Raw genomic sequence first — 25380 nt, 5'->3', positions numbered from 1 at the left:
AGAGAGCGGATGTAACAAATCCATGCCAAGACTCAAACGGAGCCCAACTGCTGTGATTGCCGGGAGAACAATGGAAAATATAGTCCACACACTTTTTAGTATCACGGCGTATTTTGTGAGAATAATGAAAAGTTACTTGCATAACATCTATCTATTACTCTCAGGATAGAACGAGTGAATATGAGTTCACATAAGCAGCCACGAAAGCTTCAAATTGATCCGGGTCTTAAGAATACTGCGAACAGAAATGCCACACCGAACTTTTTGTAGGATAATGCTGATGGAATCGCTGCAGTCAATTCGGCAAGAGACACGGAAGGTGCAGAGTGCAAACTACGACAGGTGATTCTAAGGGCAAAAAACTGGCTGGATTCCCACGGCTTGCAACTTGCGATGCAGAAGACGAAGTTGCCACTCCTAACGAGAAAAAAATATCCCAGTGGAAGTGGATAAGCGCATAGACTACGCACTGGTGAAGACCAAGAGATTAGTCAAATATATATGTATCTTACTGGATACAAAGCGGAGCTGCAGAGCAAATCCGGCACGCGACGACTAAGACCGCGAGGATAACGGCTCACCTCAGTCGACTGATGGCAAACATAGGTGGGTCTCTCCCGAGCAGGCGTAGGATCTTAATGGAGACATGCAATAGTATCCTCATCTATGGAAGCAAAACATGGGGCCAGACACTGCAGGCATTATGCGGAGCGAAATCCCTGCTCTAGGTACAGAAAACGATGGTATCATCCTACCGGAAAGTGGCAGAGCCCGCAGCCCTTACGATAGCCGGAATTGTTCCGATAGACCTACAGGCCATGGAGCGCGCTAAGTTCTACACCGCGAAGTGCAACACCTAGGGAGGACAGTGTGAGATTCAAACTGATCATACTTGGGGCATACGATAGGAGACTTTTGAGAGATGGCAACAGAAGAGGACGAATGAAAATCGGGCCAGGTGGACGCGACGACTTATACCCGATGTACGGATGTGGTAACTTTCGGAAATACCTGCATATAATGAGCAAATGGCAATCTGGAAAGTGCATTTAGAAGTAGCAGACGATGCGGAACACAAATTCTTCCACTGCGAGCGCTGGGTCAAAGGTTGCTGGAAGGCGGTGATGAGAAACGCCGACGATGCGGAACACATATTCTTCCACTGCGAGCGCTGGGTCAAAGGTTGCTGGAAGGCGGTGATGAGATACGCCGAACAAGTACTGCGCAGGAAGAAGATGGACCTGTAGTGGAATTTTCGAAAATCGTTTAGTTAAAAAACTATAGCAGATTTTAATATTATCTATCGATAACACTAAAATCAGTAGATTTCGTTAACAAAACGAAAATTGTCAAATAAACGACGGAAAATTATACAGCGTTTACTTTAACGAAGAGAAATAAAAATCATTATTACAAGTGGCTTTTGAGTATTTTTCGCTTAATTTGTATTAAAAAAATTCGTATACGGGTGCACAATCAATAAATAAGCATGCTTTACGCAATGTAACAAAATGAAAAAATTGTTTATGAATAAATTGGTATTGATAACACTTTTCCTGAACATTTGTGCAGATTTTATATAAATTGTTGATGTTTTTGAATTAAATAAAGGATATTTCTTGCAATGAAAACGATTAGTTACTTATTTTTAGTATTTCCTCTTTGTGCTTTTCGTTTTAAGAAAAAATGGATAGCGTAATCGTTAGTGCAAACGATATTTCGACAAATTTAATTAAACAATTTTCATTATGAGTTATAGGACGCAGCGGCGTAGAGTATGCATACGGAGGTCTGGGTACAACCAACGAAGAAGATATGTATAATCACCAGATGTGGGGTTCACCTCGAAGTAATGCAAAAGCGGTTTGAGGTGGAATTAATCCCCAGTGGTGACACAGGGTGGGTTTTTAGCCGGCACCGTTGGAAACAATGGAGTGTGGCATAGGGCGTAACGCATTTTCCCATCCTGGCCCGCAAAAAAAGAAGACTAGGCAGGTGCTTTCACCCGACTGATGAGTCACATGTTAAAAAAGAGCGAAAAGTGTTTTGTATTTCAATCAATAGAAATTCGTTAGGAAACTCTCCAAACAAGAGTAGTAGGAGACGTATGTACAGTTAGTGGATCCTAAATACCATCAGTATACCCACACTGAATAGGCTGTGTATCACAGCTGTATTGATAGTGTACGCAGCCTACATCCACGATTCAATGACAGAGAAAACGGCTTACTAGCGAAGTCGAACGCATTCAACAAGTTTTGGCATCGTAGCAAAACCAGGCAATATACGTGGCGAAAAGATAATCTAAATATGAAGGTATTTACAACAACAACACTTGTATTGGGTTCCCCAAAAAGTAATTGCGGATTTTTCATATAGTCGGCGTTGACAAATTTTTTCACAGCTTGTGACTCTGTAATTGCATTCTTTCTTCTGTCAGTTATCAGCTGTTAATTTTAGCTTGCTTTAGAAAAAAGTATATTTGATTAAAGTTCATTCTAAGTTTTATTAAAAATGCATTTACTTTCTTTTAAAAAATCCGCAATTACTTTTTGGGCAACCCAATAGATTGGCTATTTCATAAAGGTAGGCATACATATATTTTTTTGATTCTATTGGTAATAGTAACAATTATTGATTTTTTTATTCATTAATCTCAAGAGAGATTGTGTGTCTTCCAATAAGGACTTCCTAGTTTTCATAGTTGGTAGCGGCTATTTTGTTAAAGTTATATCTAGAAAAATATCTCTTATTTATTTGATCGGTGCGGCAAGTGATAGGGGATGTGGAGGAGATGATGAGAAGTTGGAGCATTTCATCAGTCATTGCCCGGCTTTTGGAATTCCTAACTTAGGTTTTCGTTTTACGAGGTTACTTTTTAGTATTTATAGCGCACAACAAGCCGATTACTGGCTTCGGTGTATGTCCAAAGTGGAATGGGGGCGGATTAATATGCGCACCCTCTTTTCAACCTATCCACCTAAACCGTACGTTTGGCGGTATCGCCATGGCAATGGTTAGGAAAACATGGCGTACAAAGAAAAAGGTTTTTATACCCTACACCACAACTGTAGTTATAACGTTGTGTATTAGAATACCGATCAGCTTAGCATCACTTCTTGATTCTATTAGCTATGTCCGTCTGTCTGCCTGTCCATGTATGCTTCCAATCAAGGTATATTTCGCATTTGTCCGATTGTGGTAAAATTTTGCATGAACTACTTTTTTGGTCCAAGGACGAACACGTTTGATTTTCCATATAAATGTTTCATCCGATATGGACTTTTGAAGGTTGTAGAAGCCACAATTTTGGTCCGATCTTAAAATGATTTTGCATGAGATTATTTGATTTGACGCCCCAATATGTGTGCAAAATTTAAAAATCAATTCAGATTAACATATAGCCTTTAAGACTGCGGTAGCCAAAATTTAGGTCCTATCGTAAAAAATCATGCTATTATATTTGATATTTCAGTAGGAATACACAGCTAAAGTATTTCTAAACATACATAGGTTCTATGTATTTAAAGTAGTAGGTAGATCCTTTGATAGGTAGGTTTTCGTAATGTTAATAGTGCAGTTTTTGTAATATTAACAAATTAAATGCTGTCTTATACCATGCGTGCTTGTAAGCCACTGTGCAATGTCATAACGATAAACTGATAAATTCACAGTTCCATAGTTTTAAATAGTTATGTGTGCATATTTTATACAAGTTTTATGTAAAACTGCATATCATCGACAGACGACATTGACATACGGCCAGGCAAGTGCATTCTCTGGTGTTTTTTTTTGTAGTTGTTGTTGTGTTTTTTGCAATAGCAAAATGTGATAAGAAAGTAATAGAAAAATTGTTGTATGTTCACTTGTTTCCTCATTTGCAGTGAGCAACTAAAATAGTTTTAGCTTAAATTCTCAGCGATTCATAACTATTTTTAAATTTAGTGAAAATAAATCAAATTCAACTACAATACTAATAGACAATGTCTCGTTCTTTGTCTCTTGCAGATCAACTAGAAGCTGAGGCACTGCATACCAATGAACAATTGCTGGAGTTCAATGTGCGCAGCAAGGACATCGATTGGCGTGATTATGTGGTGCCAAAGAAGCCGCGCTCGGCTCCCGTCTATCTGCAGAGGCAATTTAATTTAATTAGCAATTATCGCGAGCCCATCGGCAATCACAATAGACGCAAAGTCTTGGTGTGTCACGACATGATGGGCAATTATCTGGAGGATAGGTGAGTAGGCGCTGATAATGGGGCGTGTAAGTGTTTAAGTGAGCTTTAATCGGGCATTTTGTTAATTGTATCTTTGTAGACATTACCATTCGTCGAAGAAATATGATGACTATCGCTTTTATCACTGGTCGGCTGTGGATTATTTTTGTTATTTTAGCCATAATTATATTACAATACCACCGTGTGGTTGGATAAATGCTGCTCACAAGCATGGCGTATCAGTTTTAGGTAAGCGTTTAACAACTGCTCTTTTTTATTTCATAAAAATCGCATGTTATCTGAAAAATCTACAGCATTTACAAGCTTTACACCCTGTCATCAATTTATTCAATTATTGAAACTATAGCATAAATCACGAAAGGTTTTTAGTTTTTTTTTTTTTAATATACCAGTTAAGACAGAGACTAAACATTAGGACAACTAGTATATATGACCTTATTAACTTATAAAACCCTAAATGTTGGTAAGTAAAATATCCTCGATATTTAAAGTATCGTCAATAAACTTCGTTAGAAGTAAGTTAAGCCTGACATGTATGTAAATATATAAGACCTAAATTCTGATTGTATTTTCATTTTGCTGTTAGTGCACCTTGCACATTTTCTTCTAGGCCAAGAAATCCTGGAATAAAGGTAAGCAAACTTGTCTGGACAATTCAAGACTAATTGATCCGATTTTTATGGGTCTCGACGCCCAAGTCCTACAAGCATCAGCTTACATCCTTTCCTTATGTAGTAACGGGATCACTCTGTCTATTTTCCACACTGAAAAAAAAGTTGGCCCAAGATTTAAGATTTTTCCTTATTCGTAGGATTTGAGCAATGAAAACGAGCCAAAGAAGATGCTATCTTTATATTTATGGATGGCAACCCATCTTCAGTTGAGTTGCCAACGAGCAAATTTGTTATAGAAATTTCTATTTCTATGTTGAATTGCATATTTTTGTACAATGTACTTAATAGCTGAACGTTCAAAATACTGATATTAGATGAAACGGATAAAAATTTCGAACTTTATACTAATTTTTATTTCATGATTTTATCAACCGTCAACGCAGCTATAGTTGAGTTGTCATCCATAATCGACCCCTTAATTTCCTATTTACCAACGAATCTGACCATCCATTTCAAACTTTTACCGTTGATATATTCTTATTTTACGCCATAGATGACTGTTCATTATGACAATGACAATTCTTATTTTTTGAAAAATTCTTTTAATAAATTTAGCATCTTAACCTAAAAAATTTAACATTTAAAGACGCTCCTTCACTGATGTCTTGTCCCAAGGTCAATTTCCTTACTATCAACGATATTTTGACCTTCACAAGACGCAAAGTTAAGGATTTAGTTATCTACCATTTAAAATAAAAAATCCTTAATATGGAGGAAAATATTTTTCAACCAAAGGAATGTTTCCCTAAAAAGTTGGAAAATTGGTCATCTTTAAATTAAAATTATATCAGTGCCGACTTCAGGTACATGGCGGTAATCACTGTAGATCAGGTATCATAATTTTGATCTTTGATCTACAATTTTTTAAGTATTATCTTAAAATTATAATATTAATTTAGAAATATAGTTAAGGAAATATAACGTTTGAAGGCAACGCACTTTACGAAAAAATTACATAATTTTTTTAACACGAACTACGCTCATTTTTTTTGATAAATTTCTAGAAATACCGAGATAAATGTATCCAACTATAGTATATATTTTTGAATAAATTTATACTAACAATGAAAAAATAACCGAACACGGAGTGCATTTATTCAGAAGATGAAAGGTAACTCTGAAAAATGTAGTGGCTAATTGTTATGTTTAAATGACAGAAATAACAAAGTTAAGTTCGAAGGCCACCGAAGCGCAGAGGTTAGCATGTCCGCCTATGACGCTGAATGCCTGGGTTCGAATCCTGGCGAAACCATCAGAAAAATTTTTCAGTGGTGGTTTTCCCCTCCTAATGCTGGCAACAAAACTTCTCTCCAAAGAGGTGTCCCACTGCGGCACGTCATTCGGACTCGTCTATAAAAAGGAGGCACCTTATCATTGAGCTTAAAACTTGAATCGGACTGCACTCATTGATATGTGAGAAGTTTACCCCTGTTCCTTAGTGGAATGTTCATGGGCAAAATTTCGACCAGGCCGAATCTTATGTATATACTCTCAACCATGGATCGAATTTCACATGTTCTATGAATGACATTTTTAAAAAATAGGCGATACATATACAGAGACAGATATCATGACTATTAGAAGTCATAAAAAATACCACGATTAAAATTTCAGGCCAATAATTTCGCCCCCAAAGACCGAAGATTGGTTTATATGGGAGCTATATCAGGTTTATAAACCTATTTAGGCCATACTTGGCACTGCTGTTGGAAGTTATAACAAAACTTTACGTGCAAAATTTCAGCCAAATTGAGCCCTATAGAGGATCAAGAAGTCAAACATGAAGATCGGTTTATATGGCAGCTATATCAGGTTATGAACCCATTTGGACCATTCTTGTCACAGTTATTGGAAGTCAAAACAAAATACCTCAGCCAAATTGGATAAGAATTGCACCCTCAAGAGGTTCAAAAAGTCAAAATCTGAGATCGGTTTATATGGCCTTATTTAAGGTACAGGGCTGCGTAGTCGACTCCGGGCACTTAAAAAATACTGTTTTATATCCACCACTATAGAATGGGGCTGAGGTGCTCCTACCTAGTCAAAATGGGTATCAAATGAAAGGTATTAGCGAGCAGATTAAGAATATTTAAAAACAAGTCTAAAAATCAGATTTAAGAAAACTCTAGGGGGTTAGATGATTTTAAACCCCCGCTTAATCCTAGGCAATATGGGTATCAAATGAAAGGTGTTAGGGAATAGATTATGACAACGCAAAAACAAATAAATTACACTCACCTGTGGCTATTTTTTCCAATTTTCATTTTTATCCAAAATTAAGGATGTAAAGGAAACTTACATTAAATATACGCCTGAGGGCATTAAAATGTAATTGCCACATTCACGCGGTAATTCCTGGATAGCACCAACGATAACAATAGAGAGGATGACCTTCCCCCTACCCCAAAGGAGGCAGGAGGAGTACGTCCCTAGGGAAGTGCAGAAACCTTGCCCCAGAAAAGCACTTCGTGTTCCTAGGCTCCAAAATAAATGCCCTATAAAGTGCATTTTTCGCCAAAGCTCGCCATTTCGTTTGTAACACCCCTTTCTCTAGAGTCCTAAATCATGAGCATCGGGTCAGTCGATCAAAAGTTTGGAGAAGTCAAAAGTGGTCAACTTTGACACCCTTTATCTCACCCTGTATTAACGATATGTACCTACAGCAGTACTTTCCTGAAAACCTATGTACTCTTCTACAAATGTCTAGAACATTTTGTACAGCTAAGATCAATGACTTATCAAGACTTATTTCAAATTTTGTTTGCCGTTTGTGCGTCGTGACGAATACGGTTACAACTGGTGGAGACAAATTCTAACAATATGCGCGTTCAAATTATGATGAAAATGAAGCAGATTGGCCTATTTTAGGCGTACTCCCGGCATATCGTCATTTATAAAGGACGCTTTTATATAAAAAATATTTTTAAAAATCGCTTACCACCATTTAATTCTAAAAAATTAAAATTTTTGAATAAACTGTGCAAGTAAGCTTTACACACTAATGGTTTAGTGTCAATAGTTTGCTGTCCCATATTAAGTTAGGCTGATTTCATCTAATACAAAAAAGTTTTAAACTTTGATCTTATTTCGTGCTATACATACGTGTTAAAAGTGATCAATGGACCGACTTATCCCTGAGCTGGGCTTTGAAACTGTACAAAAAGTGAGCTTATTCAAAAGGGGGGCTTATTCGTCCGATTTGGACTAATACAGCAATACTATCGTCATTTGTCAGCTGATTCCCACGAAATATTGCGCGAAGGTTTCTCTTATGACTCTCGATATTACTGGTGAAATTAATAGAAATCAATTCAGATTTAGATATAGCTTCCATATATATGTATATGTAGAGCCATTGCAAGCGCAAAATAATTTTGCATTACGCTTTCTTCTACAACTACCACAAAACACTTGGATTTTGGCCGAAATCGGATCAGATTTGGATAAAGCTGCCATATAAAGGGTGATTTTTTTGAGGTTAGGATTTTCATGCATTAGTATTTGACAGATCACGTGGGATTTCAGACATGGTGTCAAAGAGAAAGATGCTCAGTATGCTTTGACATTTCATCATGAATAGACTTACTAACGAGAAACGCTTGCAAATCATTGAATTTTATTACCAAAATCAGTGTTCGGTTCGAAATGTGTTCATTCACCGTTCAGCGATGAGGCTCATTTCTGGTTGAATGGCTACGTAAATAAGCAAAATTGCCGCATTTGGAGTGAAGAGCAACCAGAAGCCGTTCAAGAACTGCCCATGCATCCCGAAAAATGCACTGTTTGGTGTGGTTTGTACGCTGGTGGAATCATTGGACCGTATTTTTTCAAAGATGCTGTTGGACGCAACGTTACGGTGAATGAACACATTTCGAACCGAACACTGATTTTGGTAATAAAATTCAATGATTTGCAAGCGTTGCTCGTTAGTAAGTCTATTCATGATGAAATGTCAAAGCATACTGAGCATCTTTCTCTTTGACACCATGTCTGAAATCCCACGTGATCTGTCAAATACTAATGCATGAAAATCCTAACCTCAAAAAAATCACCCTTTATATGTTCGCCCAATCCGGACTAATATTGCAGTAATGTGGTCATTTGCATACCGATTATCATTAATTTGATGAACCAGGACCAAATTTTTAGATATCCTTCAGTGCTGTCCGATAAGACCAATGATGGGGGACCTCCTTCTTATAGCCGAGTGCGATTGGCGTGTCAAATGGTGACACCTCTTTGGGGGTCCCCAAATACTTGAGTCTTCAACTTTTATGCAGTATGGTACTTCAGTGGAAGCTTTTGAAGAGAGCAATACAAATATAGAAACAAACCTTCAAAATAAAGTAAAAGAAGGCGCATTAAAGCAAACTAGTCAAATATAACAAGCGAAAGCGTGTTAAGTTCGTCCGAGCCGAATCTTATATACTTTGACTTTTTCAAATATTTTCAAATAACAGCTACACATATCACATTATGGGCCGATGGGGACCCTACTTGTGATGGGTGTTAGACGTCATTTGGATCATTCACAAAAAAAAAAAAATCGTTTTATATAAAAGAAAATTTCGTCATGTAAACTTATTTTCTGAAAAACGTTGGATTTTGTTTACGATAAATTCTTGCAAAAATTTGTGGCAAATATAAAGTTTTTTTTTGCACTGACAATACCTTTCGTTCTAGATAAAAATGTTATTCGGGGATTCAAATAGTTTTTTTACTTATAAATTAATTTAACGCCATGCTTATGTATGTAAATGTATATTCTATTTAATTTTAATATAAATATACGAATATTAATATAAACGAATAGTTGTTTGCGGCAATTGAAACACTTTTCCAATTAAAAGAGTTTTTGGTGTTGCAACAAAAGAAGGGTGCTTTTACCGTTGGCGAAGTTGCTAAAGGGTTTACAATAAACAAAGTTAGTTACATTCGATAATACTACATTTATGGCTAACGTTTGATATGTTGAAGCGAAGAGTTACATAGTTACAATAAAAGAAAAAATTTGTAATAAAAGTATTTTGTTTCTCGTAAAAAAGTTTCAAACGGTTTATTTTTTTTTTGCTTGTACTTGACACGGATGTTGGAGTTCATAGTAAAATATTTCAGTCATATGGAGTGGTAATCGGCGTTATAGAAGCTCGAGAAATCAAATTTGAAGATCGGTTTATATGGCAGCTATATCAGGTCATGAACAGGTTTGAACGATACTTGGCACAGTTGTTAGAAATCAAAACACTTTAGAAGTCAAAACTCCTTAGAAATCAATACACCCAAAAATTTCAGCCAAATCGCCTCTAGAGGCTCAAGCAATCAAGGTTCGAGATCGGTTTATAGGACAGCTATATCAAAACATAGACCGACATGGCCCATTCACTTAGAATTTCAGTGTCGATCAAGAATATATTAACTTTTTTTGGGTCTCAGATCAATATTTAGATGTGTTGCAAACGAAATAACGAATTTTGTACACCCCCACCCCTTTTGGGAAATTCAAAATATTAATTTTGTTTGAAAATTAAATGTTAAGCATTTTCTTTTTTCAAAAATCAGAACACAAGATTCACATTATATGATTTAAAATGGTTATTCAATTGTTGATTGCATTTCGATACGGCAATGCGTTGATATGCTCATTTAACATTTTATTGCTTAGCTCTGCAATGCGAAGCATAGAAGAGTCTAAATAGCTCGTGCAGTAATGTGTGAACTATTTATCAACACGTATAATGTCCAATCGCTTTATACCCATTGTCATTCCTTTTTTATACCCTCCACCATAAGATGGGGGGTATACTAATTTCGTCATTCTGATTGTAACTACTCGAAATATTCGTCTGAGACCCCATAAAGTATATATATTCTTGATCGTCGTGAAATTTTATGTCGATCTAGCCATGTCCGTCCGTCTGTCTGTCGAAAGCACGCTAACTTCCGAAGGAGTAAAGCTAGCCGCTTGAAATTTTGCACAAATACTTTTAATTAGTGTAGGTCGGTTGGTATTGTAAATGGGCCATATCGGTCCATGTTTTGATATAGCTGCCATATAAACCGATCTTGGGTCTTGACTTCTTGAGCCTCTAGAGTGCGCAATTCTTATCCGATTGGAATGAAATTTTGCACGACGTGTTTTGCTATGGTATCCAACAACTGTGCTAAGTATGGTTCAAATCGGTCCATAACCTGATATAGCTGCCATATAAACCGATCTTGGGTCTTGACTTCTTGAGCCTCTAGAGTGCGCAATTCTTATCCGATTGGAATGAAATTTTGCACGACGTGTTTTGTTATGATATCCAACAACTGTGTCAAGTATGGTTCAAATCGGTCCATAACCTGATATAGCTGCCATATAAACCGATCTTGGGTCTTGACTTCTTGAGCCTCTAGAGTGCGCAATTCTTATCCGATTGGAATGAAATTTTGCACGATGTGTTTTGTTATTATATCCAACAACTGTGCCAAGTATGGTTTAAATCGGTTCATAACCTGATATAGCTGCCATATAAACCGATCTGGGGTCTTGACTTCTTGAGCCTCTAGAGTGCGCAATTCTTATCCGATTGGGATGAAATTTTGCGCGACGTGTTTTGTTATGATATCCAACAACTGTGCCAAGTATGGTTCAAATCGGTCCATAACCTTATATAGCTGTCATATAAACCGATCTTGGGTCTTGACTTCTTGAGCCTCTAGAGTGCGCAATTCTTATCCAATTTGAATGAATTTTGGCACGACGTGTTTTGTTATGATATCCAACAACTGTGTCAAGTATGGTTCAAATCGGTCCATAACCTGATATAGCTGCCATATAAACCGATCTTGGGTCTTGACTTCTTGAGCCTCTAGAGTGCGCAATTCTTATCCGATTGGAATGAAATTTTGCACGATGTGTTTTGTTATGATATCCAACAACTGTGCCAAATATGGTTCAAATCGGTTCATAACCTGATATAGTTGTCATATAAACAGATCTGGGGACTTGACTTCTTGAGCTTCTAGAGGGCTCAATTTCTATCCGATTTGGCTGAAATTTCGCAAGACGTTTTTTATTGTTACTTTCAACAACTATGTCAAATATAGTACAAGTCGGTTCATAACCTGATATAGCTGCCATATAAACCGATCTGGGATCTTGACTTCTTGAGCCTCTAGAGGTCGCAATTATTATCCGATTTGCCTGAAATTTTGTACGACGGATTCTCTCATGACCATTAACATACGTGTTTATTATAGTCTGAATTGGTCTATAGGCCACAAAGGGCGCAATTCTTATTCGAATTGGCTGACATTTTACACAGGTCTCCAACATATGATTTAATTGTGGTCCGAACCGGACCATATCTTTATATCGTTTTAATAGCAGAGCAACCCTTTTCTTATATCCTTTTTTGCCTAAGAAGAGATGCCGGGAAAAGAACTCGACAAATGCAATCCATGGTGGTGCTAAGTTCGGCCCGGCCGAACTTAGCACGCTTTTACTTGTTATACCCTACACCACAACTGTGGTTCAGGGTATTATAACTTTATGCATTTCTTTGAAACGCTAAGAAGTAGACCACTAGAACCATTGTTCTCAATTTGTTTGCAAAATTTCATCAAAATCGCTCCAGTATTCGATTTACCTCAGCTACATATCGTTCATCCCAATTAGTGCAGGTTTAGATATAGCTCCCTTATATATCTTTATTCTTATATATAGACTTTTATGACTATAGAAATAACAATATTGTTGCGATCTTTGTGAAGTTTTATATTTGAACAGAAGTAGGCAGACTCGGTGGTGTAGGTCATAATATAGTCGACTCTGCTCGACTGTTGCCTTTCCTTATTTGTCTTTCCTTTAAAGCATTTGCACGTTTTCCTCCGGTCATTAATTGATTATGTTTCTTCTTCTCTATCTTCTTTCATTCGTGCTTCGTGCAGGAACCTTCATTACAGAGGGTAAGGATGGATCTAAGCGTTTGCACGATATCCTTCAATCAACCGAAATGATAGACAATATTGTGGATGCAATGGTAAAGATATGCAAACACTATCATTTCGAGGGTTGGCTTATCAATGTTGAGTGCAAAGTGGAACTCGACTCAATGGAGAATCTATAGTAAGTATCAGCTTTTATTGAGAATTAATTTAGCAGAATGCATTTTTACATTATAAAGCATTGTAAGAATTAATATATGGGAATCCTTTTGGGGAATAAAATCTATTAAAACAAGGTACATTCATATTTATAAACAGGTAACAAAGCCATTGTAAGTGAATACAATGTTTGAATGTGAAGCGTGGTAAAAAGTTTCGGTGCAACGCACAATGCCAACAGTGCCAAAAACATACTGTCAAACATACTCAGTTTTGTACAATAATGGGCTATGAATCGACTAACAAATGAAGATTATTGAATTTTATAATTCAAAGCTTGTTTTTCAAAATACCCTGAAGAGGATAACATTTGAAGTAATTATTCGTTATTTATATCTTCATGTGGAATATTGGAAAATTCCAGACTTCGCCATTAAGCAAATGAATGCTCTCATTTCTTTTTGTTGACTTAACAAATATCATGTGTTTGTAAATAAAAGCCCTAATCATTTATTTACTTAGGATTTAATAATACGCATTGTAACGTTGAACCATTCATTATTTACCATGACTTCAATATGTGTCAACAACTGCTTCACTTGGTTTAATTGGATCGTTGAGCAGATTTTTACATTTTTTACGCATGGGGTCGTTTCTCCCTTCATACGAGCCGCAGATGCTATTGTTTTTATGTCAGAAACCAATTTGTTAGCAAAAAATAACGAAAAGATAAATAAATTCCAAATGCTACAATAAATGGTAATATCTACGTGTTCAAGGTACGTTTGAACATGAAGTCATGTGCACCCATGTGCAGACATGCGTTCACGTATGCACATGACCCACTGTGCATAACGGTACATTGAAGTAAGTTCTTAATCGCTGATTCCGCCTTGATTTCATATTTGTTTACCTGGAATTGTTGCTTGTAGCTTGGAAAGTTGACCGTTTTCGCGGGGTCCAAGTGACAAGCAACAACCAGAGAAAGATCAGTCTCGTTTTAAATCTCAAACCCGCGCATCGTATTCTCTCCCCCTCAAAGTGAAAACCCAAGTGAAGTGAAAAGTAAAAAGTGAACATACATACAAACATATATAACTAGAGTGAACATTGCAACAATAAACTTTGAAACAGTGAACTAATATATTTAACATTTTAGATACAAAGTGACACAATAACAACCGACTCAAAAACCAAATCTACACTCGACCCACAATTGCAACATCACAACAACCATAAGTGCGGGACACAACATACAACACCAACTAATTCTAATATTGCAAACCCCCCACCTGTTAAATACAATGTCTATCTACTACAATCAACTATACTCATAATTTAAATTTTAATCTAATTACTACTGCTACTTAAATCTATGAATTGTGCTATCTAAACCTAAATATTTGCTACTTAAACACTACGATCTACTTATAACTAATGAATTTAAATAACATAGAAAAGAACATCACAATAAACAATCACCACCACATTTGAATTTTAAACATAAAACTTCCTATGTTTTATTTCGGAAGGCAAAACCCTTAGTTTGACCCCAAACATTTGGTCCATTACGAACCGGATAAGTGGTTTTTTTAAATAATTAAAAAACCAAAAATCAAAAAAATTTTCTGTTTTCTGCCCAAAAATAATTCATTTTCATTTCAAAAGACCCAGTGACCGAAACACAAAAAATTCGCAACAACAAAAGTGCAGTGACCCAACAATTAAAAGCAAAAGAAATAGAGAAAAGTGCGAAAAAAGGGTTGGTTACACACAACCGTACATACATACACGTATGGACGGACGGCCAACACAAAAATATCAAAACACATAAAAGACCAGTTTTGGCCATTTATTAAAAACACAAAATAATACACAAATCACAAATTCATCACAAATCACAAAAATATATAGCGGCTCTCAGTGTTCTTCGTTTGGTTGTGGCATTTATTTTATTGAAAATTTGATAAAATATTCCAACCAAATGAAGATCAAAACGAAATAACAAAAGAAAATAATAACCAAATTGCAAAGTGACAATTAAAGTACATAAAGACTCAAATAAAACAAAAACTAATTAAATTAACAGGGTGACCCGTGTAAAAATAAAAATAATTAATTAAATTTTAATGTGCAAAAAATTGACCCCAAAATCATTAGAAGTTGTGGTAAATCAAAAAAGAAGTGTGCAAAAGACCCAAAAACTTGAAAGTGACCCGCACAGTGGGACAAAAGTGGCAAAAAGTAAAAAAAAAAAAAAATTAAAAACTTTAAAAAGTTTTGAAAAAAGTGTTAAATTCATATACAAAAGTGTTTTTGTTCTAAATAAAGGAAAAATTACATAAAAATTTAAAAATTCAACGATTTGTCGTCCAACTACCGAAATTGTTCACAAATTTTGTTTGTGTGTTTTGATAATTTTTCTAGCAAAATTGTTAAATAACGCATTTCCAAAGCAAAATCCCATAAAAAGCGTAATAAAATCAGTAGTTGCACGCCAAATTTGTTAAATTTGACCCAAAATTAATAATTTTATTTTTCTGTTTTTGCCTTAAAAAATCAATTCGGGACGGTCGCGCAAATAAAAAATACAACAAAAACTTTTTAAAAAACTGTACGCTTGGACCTTGACCAATCGAAACAACCGCTACAACGGTCATTTTCCAAGCTACAAAATTCAAAAAAAAACCCAACAACAAAAATCCACAAACCTACAAAAAGCGAACAATAAAAATAGACGCTTCAAAAAAGGCGCGCAAACAGCACAACAGCAACACAGCATCACCAATATAGACCCATACATACACACATACATCAATCAAAGTGAGTACCATTTTGTTTTTCTATTAAAGTGCGCTTGGGTATTACGTCATACATAACCTTTTTTTCAAAAAAGGAAAAGTTCATACATTTACCCAGCGTACTTTAATATTGTTTTTGATCGTTTTCTGATTATGAATCGCTAATTCGGTTGTCTGATAAATTTTGACCCAATTAATTTTGACCCAAATTAATTTGATCCAAGTGAATTTGGCCCATCATCAAGACACACATTTTTTTTCTCGCATTAGGTTTTTTTTGAAATAGATTTGATTTCTACAAATAACCAGTTTTTTTTGGACATTTTGTTGTAGATTTTTCCGTGGTTTTATAGTTTTTGAACCTATTTAAAACATATACAAGCCAATTACAAAATGGATAAGAATTTACGCGAAAAATTTGTAAACTGTGTGAATGATTTAGTAGATTTTGAAAGCGTTTACTCCGCGGCTAAGTCAGATGATAATATACATTCGTTAGAAATCACGCGGGTAGAACTCAATTCTTTATGGGATCAAATCAAGAAGGCATACTTAGATTGTAGGGACCGCGTTCCGGAAAAGGATGAGACACCTATAGATAAAACTAAACTTCGAAATAATTACAAACAGGCACTAGAAACTTATAAACGGTGTTTAAGCTCTCTTAACGGAGAAATTTTGGCCCTTAACGAGCAACAAGATCAAGAAAAACAGGAGAGAATATCGATGACCCAACAGCGAGACAATAATGATTTTTCACCAGCTCTAAGATTGCCGCCCTGTGACACAGATGTTTTTAAAGGGGGATATCGCGAATGGCCCACCTTTAGGGACTTATTTTCAGCAATTTACATTAACAATTCAAAATTAAGTAAAGTCGAGAAGTTGTTTCACTTAACCCAGAAAACAGCAGGAGAAGCCCGCGAAATAATTTCCAATGTTCCACTGACCCATGAGGGTTTCGACATAGCGTGGAGAAATCTCGTTCATAGGTACGAAAATAAACGCATGCAGGTAAATGAGCAATTGCGAGCTCTTTTTAATTTACCTTCGGTTTCCGTTGATAACGCGTCAACAATCCAGAAATTACAGCGCACTATAGGTAGTTGTACCCAAACTTTACAGACCCTTGAAGTAGAAACGGGGGGATGGGACCCAATCTTAGTTTATCTTGTGTCAACCAAACTACCAAGAATATTTTTAGAAGAATTCGAAAGCAGCCTAGCAGATTGTTCGTCTCTTCCATCGTGGAATCAACTAGATGTATTTTTGACCCATAAATTCAAGACCCTAGAATCAGTCGGCAATATCAAGCCACAATATTCGAGATATAATCAACCCAGATCGGAGTACGATAAGCGGGAAAAGCGAGTTAATAGTTTTCAAACAAATGTAAATCCCAATTTCAAGAACACGGGCTCAAGACCCAGCAACAACACACAATCACACTATAATGCTCAGAATAACAAACCGGTTTGTCAACTTTGTAAATCCAATCATTCTTTGCGAGAATGTCCTCAATTTCTAGAAAGGTCGATCAACGATCGAATAAACATTGTTAAGACAGGTCATCTTTGCTATAACTGCCTTTCTTCGGATCATGGAGTCAGGGAGTGTAAAAGTCGTTTTAGTTGTAGGGAATGTAGTCAACGACACCACAGTTTGATACATAAAGGCAACCAGAGCCAGTACCCTACAACAGACACACACCAACGAGGCGGAGCACGACCTAGCACCAGTGCTGCCGCTCTCAACACTTTAGTTCAACCCGGTAGACAGGAAGCACGACCTAGCACCAGTGCTACTGATCCTACCACCCTAGCTCAACCGGTTAGCGAATACGCACGCCCTAGTACCAGTGCTGCCGCTTCAACCACCCTAGTACAACCATCGGTATCGCCAAATATACAGTCCACACCTTGTTTAGAAGCACCTTGTTCAACGACTTTGACACTTCAGGAAATCAGACCCACTCCGCAACCCAAAGAGACACTTTTGTTCACAGCAATAGTTCAAATCAAATCTAGAGGACATAGATATGATGCCAGGGCAATCATCGATCCTGGGTCACAATCAACTTTCATATCAGAAAAAATTAGAAACAAATTGCAACTTCCAACAGTTAAGAATTTAATTCACGTCACAGGTTTAAGCGACGCAGTTTCTGAAACATCGACAAAAGCTTGCGTCTTCAATCTTTGCTCACGAGTAAATCCTAGTTTTGAGCTGGAGGTTTGGGCACCAGTCTTAAAGACCCTACCTTCTCATTTACCAACACACAATTTAAGGCAAAATCAATTTGGAGATTTTGCACACCTTAGTCTCGCGGACCCCCGATTCTTTGAAAGTCGACCCGTGGACATGTTAATCGGATTAGATATTGGACCCCTTATATTCACAAAAGGCGGTACTATGAAATCCTTTGGATCACTTATAGCGCAGGACACCGTTTTTGGGTGGATCATAGGAGGACCCATTACGGAAGACCCTAAACCCGCCAGACCCACACGCCCTCGCTTCGACCCACGGGAACCCAGGTATCGCCCCGCATCTTGGCAGTATGCCTGTGGCCTCTGCCAGGAGGACCACGCCATACGGTCATGCCCGCGGTTCCGGCAAATGACACCGTATCAGAGATACGAGACAGTTGAGAGACGGAGTTACTGTCGGAACTGTCTGGCGCGCAGCCATCTGGCCCCAGACTGCCCCGTGGTCACTGCCTGCCGAACATGCGACTACCGCCATCACACAATGCTGCATGGAGCCCCACAGCTTAGGGAGACATACGGCAGCTACAGCCCGCCCCCAATGGAGATTGCCAACCCACGGCAACTTGCAATCGAACCAGCCAACCAGATGCCCATCGTCCAAGGCCCTCCCCCGGTCGAGATACCTTACAGCCGGGCCACTGTTTTTTGTACCCACGGCGATGGTGGAATTGGCACCCGAGGAGCAGGACGATTGGGCTGGGGTACGGGTACTTTTGTGCCAGGCATCGACCATCACCCGAATCGCGGCAGCCACAGTAACTCGCCTGGGGATACCAACGAGAGAGCGCAGAGGGCACCGTCTGGCAACAATAAGACTTCGGTCAAGGCATGCGTCGAGGAGGACCATGTATACCATCCGGGCAGTGGTGACCCGGGATTTGCCGCGACGACCCTATTCAGATCCCATCATTCCCGACCCCACAAGCAGCCTAGGATCCCTTTCTTTGGCAGATGCTGACCCTAGGGGCAACGAACCAATCGATGTAGAGGTAGGGGCCGATGCCTACGCCCACCTCCGGAGGAGTGGTGTTGTACAACCCGGATTGGGAGCCGTCTTCGCCCAGGAGACAGATTGGGGATACGTGTTCGTCGGCCCAGTCACCTCACAGGCAAGAAACCAAAATTAGAAAAGGTAAGATGTCACTTCGTCACTTGGAGGGGGAGAATGTTCAAGGTACGTTTGAACATGAAGTCATGTGCACCCATGTGCAGACATGCGTTCACGTATGCACATGACCCACTGTGCATAACGGTACATTGAAGTAAGTTCTTAATCGCTGATTCCGCCTTGATTTCATATTTGTTTACCTGGAATTGTTGCTTGTAGCTTGGAAAGTTGACCGTTTTCGCGGGGTCCAAGTGACAAGCAACAACCAGAGAAAGATCAGTCTCGTTTTAAATCTCAAACCCGCGCATCGTATTCTCTCCCCCTCAAAGTGAAAACCCAAGTGAAGTGAAAAGTAAAAAGTGAACATACATACAAACATATATAACTAGAGTGAACATTGCAACAATAAACTTTGAAACAGTGAACTAATATATTTAACATTTTAGATACAAAGTGACACAATAACAACCGACTCAAAAACCAAATCTACACTCGACCCACAATTGCAACATCACAACAACCATAAGTGCGGGACACAACATACAACACCAACTAATTCTAATATTGCAAACCCCCCACCTGTTAAATACAATGTCTATCTACTACAATCAACTATACTCATAATTTAAATTTTAATCTAATTACTACTGCTACTTAAATCTATGAATTGTGCTATCTAAACCTAAATATTTGCTACTTAAACACTACGATCTACTTATAACTAATGAATTTAAATAACATAGAAAAGAACATCACAATAAACAATCACCACCACATTTGAATTTTAAACATAAAACTTCCTATGTTTTATTTCGGAAGGCAAAACCCTTAGTTTGACCCCAAGTCTCGATTGAAACCTTAAACCCGCGAACCGTGCTCTTTCCCCCCTCGAAGTGAACAACAAGTGAACCAACAGTGAACATACATACAAACATATATAACTAGAGTGAACATTGCAACAATAAACTTTGAAACAGTGAACTAATATATTTAACATTTTAGACACAAGTGACACAACAACAACAGACTCAAGCACCAAATTCTAAAAGCGACCCACAATCTCAGTACAGAAATAAACAACAATCAAAAGTGCGGGACACTAACAACACCAACCACAACCAAAAGTTCGGGCCACAATTAAAACTATAACTTTATATTGCACAATTCCCTAACATTAAAATAAAGCTGCATTTTTTCCTATTAAGATTTAAATTTGTCTACTTAAATCTACATATGAAATTTATTAATCAAACCCTAAGTGAAACCTAAACTAATTCAATCGTTTGTTCCCAATACAAATTTTGCTATCTAAAACTAAGTGTAATATTTGCTACTTAAACTAAAAATGAATTGCTCTACTTACCCTAATTAAAAGCAAATAATTAATTCTAAAATTCTCTAACTAATGCTAACTATAATCAATTATTCAACTCAATTGGCTACTTATATCTAATGAAATCTAAAAGCACTGAAAAATAACAATTACAATAAACAATTACAACAACAATGAATTTAAACACTTAATTCTCCCTCTTTTTATTCCGAAAGGCAAAACCCTTAGTTTGACCCCAAACATTCCCAATACAAATTTTGCTATCTAAAACTAAGTGTAATATTTGCTACTTAAACTAAAAATGAATTGCTCTACTTACCCTAATTAAAAGCAAATAATTAATTCTAAAATTCTCTAACTAATGCTAACTATAATTAATTATTCAACTCAATTGGCTACTTATATCTAATGAAATCTAAAAGCACTGAAAAATAACAATTACAATAAACAATTACAACAACAATGAATTTAAACACTTAATTCTCCCTCTTTTTATTCCGAAAGGCAAAACCCTTAGTTTGACCCCAAATGTTTGGGGTCAAACTAAGGGTTTTGCCTTCCGAAATAAAACATAGGAAGTTTTATGTTTAAAATTCAAATGTGGTGGTGATTGTTTATTGTGATGTTCTTTTCTATGTTATTTAAATTCATTAGTTATAAGTAGATCGTAGTGTTTAAGTAGCAAATATTTAGGTTTAGATAGCACAATTCATAGATTTAAGTAGCAGTAGTAATTAGATTAAAATTTAAATTATGAGTATAGTTGATTGTAGTAGATAGACATTGTATTTAACAGGTGGGGGGTTTGCAATATTAGAATTAGTTGGTGTTGTATGTTGTGTCCCGCACTTATGGTTGTTGTGATGTTGCAATTGTGGGTCGAGTGTAGATTTGGTTTTTGAGTCGGTTGTTATTGTGTCACTTTGTATCTAAAATGTTAAATATATTAGTTCACTGTTTCAAAGTTTATTGTTGCAATGTTCACTCTAGTTATATATGTTTGTATGTATGTTCACTTTTTACTTTTCACTTCACTTGGGTTTTCACTTTGAGGGGGAGAGAATACGATGCGCGGGTTTGAGATTTAAAACGAGACTGATCTTTCTCTGGTTGTTGCTTGTCACTTGGACCCCGCGAAAACGGTCAACTTTCCAAGCTACAAGCAACAATTCCAGGTAAACAAATATGAAATCAAGGCGGAATCAGCGATTAAGAACTTACTTCAATGTACCGTTATGCACAGTGGGTCATGTGCATACGTGAACGCATGTCTGCACATGGGTGCACATGACTTCATGTTCAAACGTACCTTGAACATTCTCCCCCTCCAAGTGACGAAGTGACATCTTACCTTTTCTAATTTTGGTTTCTTGCCTGTGAGGTGACTGGGCCGACGAACACGTATCCCCAATCTGTCTCCTGGGCGAAGACGGCTCCCAATCCGGGTTGTACAACACCACTCCTCCGGAGGTGGGCGTAGGCATCGGCCCCTACCTCTACATCGATTGGTTCGTTGCCCCTAGGGTCAGCATCTGCCAAAGAAAGGGATCCTAGGCTGCTTGTGGGGTCGGGAATGATGGGATCTGAATAGGGTCGTCGCGGCAAATCCCGGGTCACCACTGCCCGGATGGTATACATGGTCCTCCTCGACGCATGCCTTGACCGAAGTCTTATTGTTGCCAGACGGTGCCCTCTGCGCTCTCTCGTTGGTATCCCCAGGCGAGTTACTGTGGCTGCCGCGATTCGGGTGATGGTCGATGCCTGGCACAAAAGTACCCGTACCCCAGCCCAATCGTCCTGCTCCTCGGGTGCCAATTCCACCATCGCCGTGGGTACAAAAAACAGTGGCCCGGCTGTAAGGTATCTCGACCGGGGGAGGGCCTTGGACGATGGGCATCTGGTTGGCTGGTTCGATTGCAAGTTGCCGTGGGTTGGCAATCTCCATTGGGGGCGGGCTGTAGCTGCCGTATGTCTCCCTAAGCTGTGGGGCTCCATGCAGCATTGTGTGATGGCGGTAGTCGCATGTTCGGCAGGCAGTGACCACGGGGCAGTCTGGGGCCAGATGGCTGCGCGCCAGACAGTTCCGACAGTAACTCCGTCTCTCAACTGTCTCGTATCTCTGATACGGTGTCATTTGCCGGAACCGCGGGCATGACCGTATGGCGTGGTCCTCCTGGCAGAGGCCACAGGCATACTGCCAAGATGCGGGGCGATACCTGGGTTCCCGTGGGTCGAAGCGAGGGCGTGTGGGTCTGGCGGGTTTAGGGTCTTCCGTAATGGGTCCTCCTATGATCCACCCAAAAACGGTGTCCTGCGCTATAAGTGATCCAAAGGATTTCATAGTACCGCCTTTTGTGAATATAAGGGGTCCAATATCTAATCCGATTAACATGTCCACGGGTCGACTTTCAAAGAATCGGGGGTCCGCGAGACTAAGGTGTGCAAAATCTCCAAATTGATTTTGCCTTAAATTGTGTGTTGGTAAATGAGAAGGTAGGGTCTTTAAGACTGGTGCCCAAACCTCCAGCTCAAAACTAGGATTTACTCGTGAGCAAAGATTGAAGACGCAAGCTTTTGTCGATGTTTCAGAAACTGCGTCGCTTAAACCTGTGACGTGAATTAAATTCTTAACTGTTGGAAGTTGCAATTTGTTTCTAATTTTTTCTGATATGAAAGTTGATTGTGACCCAGGATCGATGATTGCCCTGGCATCATATCTATGTCCTCTAGATTTGATTTGAACTATTGCTGTGAACAAAAGTGTCTCTTTGGGTTGCGGAGTGGGTCTGATTTCCTGAAGTGTCAAAGTCGTTGAACAAGGTGCTTCTAAACAAGGTGTGGACTGTATATTTGGCGATACCGATGGTTGTACTAGGGTGGTTGAAGCGGCAGCACTGGTACTAGGGCGTGCGTATTCGCTAACCGGTTGAGCTAGGGTGGTAGGATCAGTAGCACTGGTGCTAGGTCGTGCTTCCTGTCTACCGGGTTGAACTAAAGTGTTGAGAGCGGCAGCACTGGTGCTAGGTCGTGCTCCGCCTCGTTGGTGTGTGTCTGTTGTAGGGTACTGGCTCTGGTTGCCTTTATGTATCAAACTGTGGTGTCGTTGACTACATTCCCTACAACTAAAACGACTTTTACACTCCCTGACTCCATGATCCGAAGAAAGGCAGTTATAGCAAAGATGACCTGTCTTAACAATGTTTATTCGATCGTTGATCGACCTTTCTAGAAATTGAGGACATTCTCGCAAAGAATGATTGGATTTACAAAGTTGACAAACCGGTTTGTTATTCTGAGCATTATAGTGTGATTGTGTGTTGTTGCTGGGTCTTGAGCCCGTGTTCTTGAAATTGGGATTTACATTTGTTTGAAAACTATTAACTCGCTTTTCCCGCTTATCGTACTCCGATCTGGGTTGATTATATCTCGAATATTGTGGCTTGATATTGCCGACTGATTCTAGGGTCTTGAATTTATGGGTCAAAAATACATCTAGTTGATTCCACGATGGAAGAGACGAACAATCTGCTAGGCTGCTTTCGAATTCTTCTAAAAATATTCTTGGTAGTTTGGTTGACACAAGATAAACTAAGATTGGGTCCCATCCCCCCGTTTCTACTTCAAGGGTCTGTAAAGTTTGGGTACAACTACCTATAGTGCGCTGTAATTTCTGGATTGTTGACGCGTTATCAACGGAAACCGAAGGTAAATTAAAAAGAGCTCGCAATTGCTCATTTACCTGCATGCGTTTATTTTCGTACCTATGAACGAGATTTCTCCACGCTATGTCGAAACCCTCATGGGTCAGTGGAACATTGGAAATTATTTCGCGGGCTTCTCCTGCTGTTTTCTGGGTTAAGTGAAACAACTTCTCGACTTTACTTAATTTTGAATTGTTAATGTAAATTGCTGAAAATAAGTCCCTAAAGGTGGGCCATTCGCGATATCCCCCTTTAAAAACATCTGTGTCACAGGGCGGCAATCTTAGAGCTGGTGAAAAATCATTATTGTCTCGCTGTTGGGTCATCGATATTCTCTCCTGTTTTTCTTGATCTTGTTGCTCGTTAAGGGCCAAAATTTCTCCGTTAAGAGAGCTTAAACACCGTTTATAAGTTTCTAGTGCCTGTTTGTAATTATTTCGAAGTTTAGTTTTATCTATAGGTGTCTCATCCTTTTCCGGAATGCGGTCCCTACAATCTAAGTATGCCTTCTTGATTTGATCCCATAAAGAATTGAGTTCTACCCGCGTGATTTCTAACGAATGTATATTATCATCTGACTTAGCCGCGGAGTAAACGCTTTCAAAATCTACTAAATCATTCACACAGTTTACAAATTTTTCGCGTAAATTCTTATCCATTTTGTAATTGGCTTGTATATGTTTTAAATAGGTTCAAAAACTATAAAACCACGGAAAAATCTACAACAAAATGTCCAAAAAAAACTGGTTATTTGTAGAAATCAAATCTATTTCAAAAAAAACCTAATGCGAGAAAAAAAATGTGTGTCTTGATGATGGGCCAAATTCACTTGGATCAAATTAATTTGGGTCAAAATTAATTGGGTCAAAATTTATCAGACAACCGAATTAGCGATTCATAATCAGAAAACGATCAAAAACAATATTAAAGTACGCTGGGTAAATGTATGAACTTTTCCTTTTTTGAAAAAAAGGTTATGTATGACGTAATACCCAAGCGCACTTTAATAGAAAAACAAAATGGTACTCACTTTGATTGATGTATGTGTGTATGTATGGGTCTATATTGGTGATGCTGTGTTGCTGTTGTGCTGTTTGCGCGCCTTTTTTGAAGCGTCTATTTTTATTGTTCGCTTTTTGTAGGTTTGTGGATTTTTGTTGTTGGG

The 25380-nt window shown here is 38.2% G+C and overlaps 2 protein-coding genes across 5 annotated transcripts in view; one reads left to right on the top strand and one right to left on the bottom strand.

The window, feature by feature from the left end:
* Nucleotides 1–25380, bottom strand: part of LOC106093711 (uncharacterized) — a 504285-nt gene that overhangs the window by 98649 nt on the left and 380256 nt on the right. The gene's annotated exons all lie outside the window — the stretch shown is intronic.
* Nucleotides 1–25380, top strand: part of LOC106093993 (cytosolic endo-beta-N-acetylglucosaminidase) — a 91582-nt gene that overhangs the window by 42739 nt on the left and 23463 nt on the right. Inside the window, exons 2-4 of one of the 2 annotated variants that reach the window (XM_059366853.1) lie at nt 4009–4240; nt 4320–4468; nt 12847–13024. In XM_059366853.1, coding sequence (XP_059222836.1) covers nt 4009–4240; nt 4320–4468; nt 12847–13024 — 559 coding nt within the window. Of the gene's footprint in view, nt 1–3902; nt 4241–4319; nt 4469–12846; nt 13025–25380 lie in introns of those variants that run through there. The other variant, XM_013261165.2, reaches the window with a different exon arrangement.

The sequence above is a fragment of the Stomoxys calcitrans genome, chromosome 4 (genome assembly GCF_963082655.1).
Source record: "Stomoxys calcitrans chromosome 4, idStoCalc2.1, whole genome shotgun sequence".
In the NCBI taxonomy this organism is placed as follows: domain Eukaryota; kingdom Metazoa; phylum Arthropoda; class Insecta; order Diptera; family Muscidae; genus Stomoxys; species Stomoxys calcitrans.
This window is presented reverse-complemented; position numbering and strand designations above follow the sequence as displayed.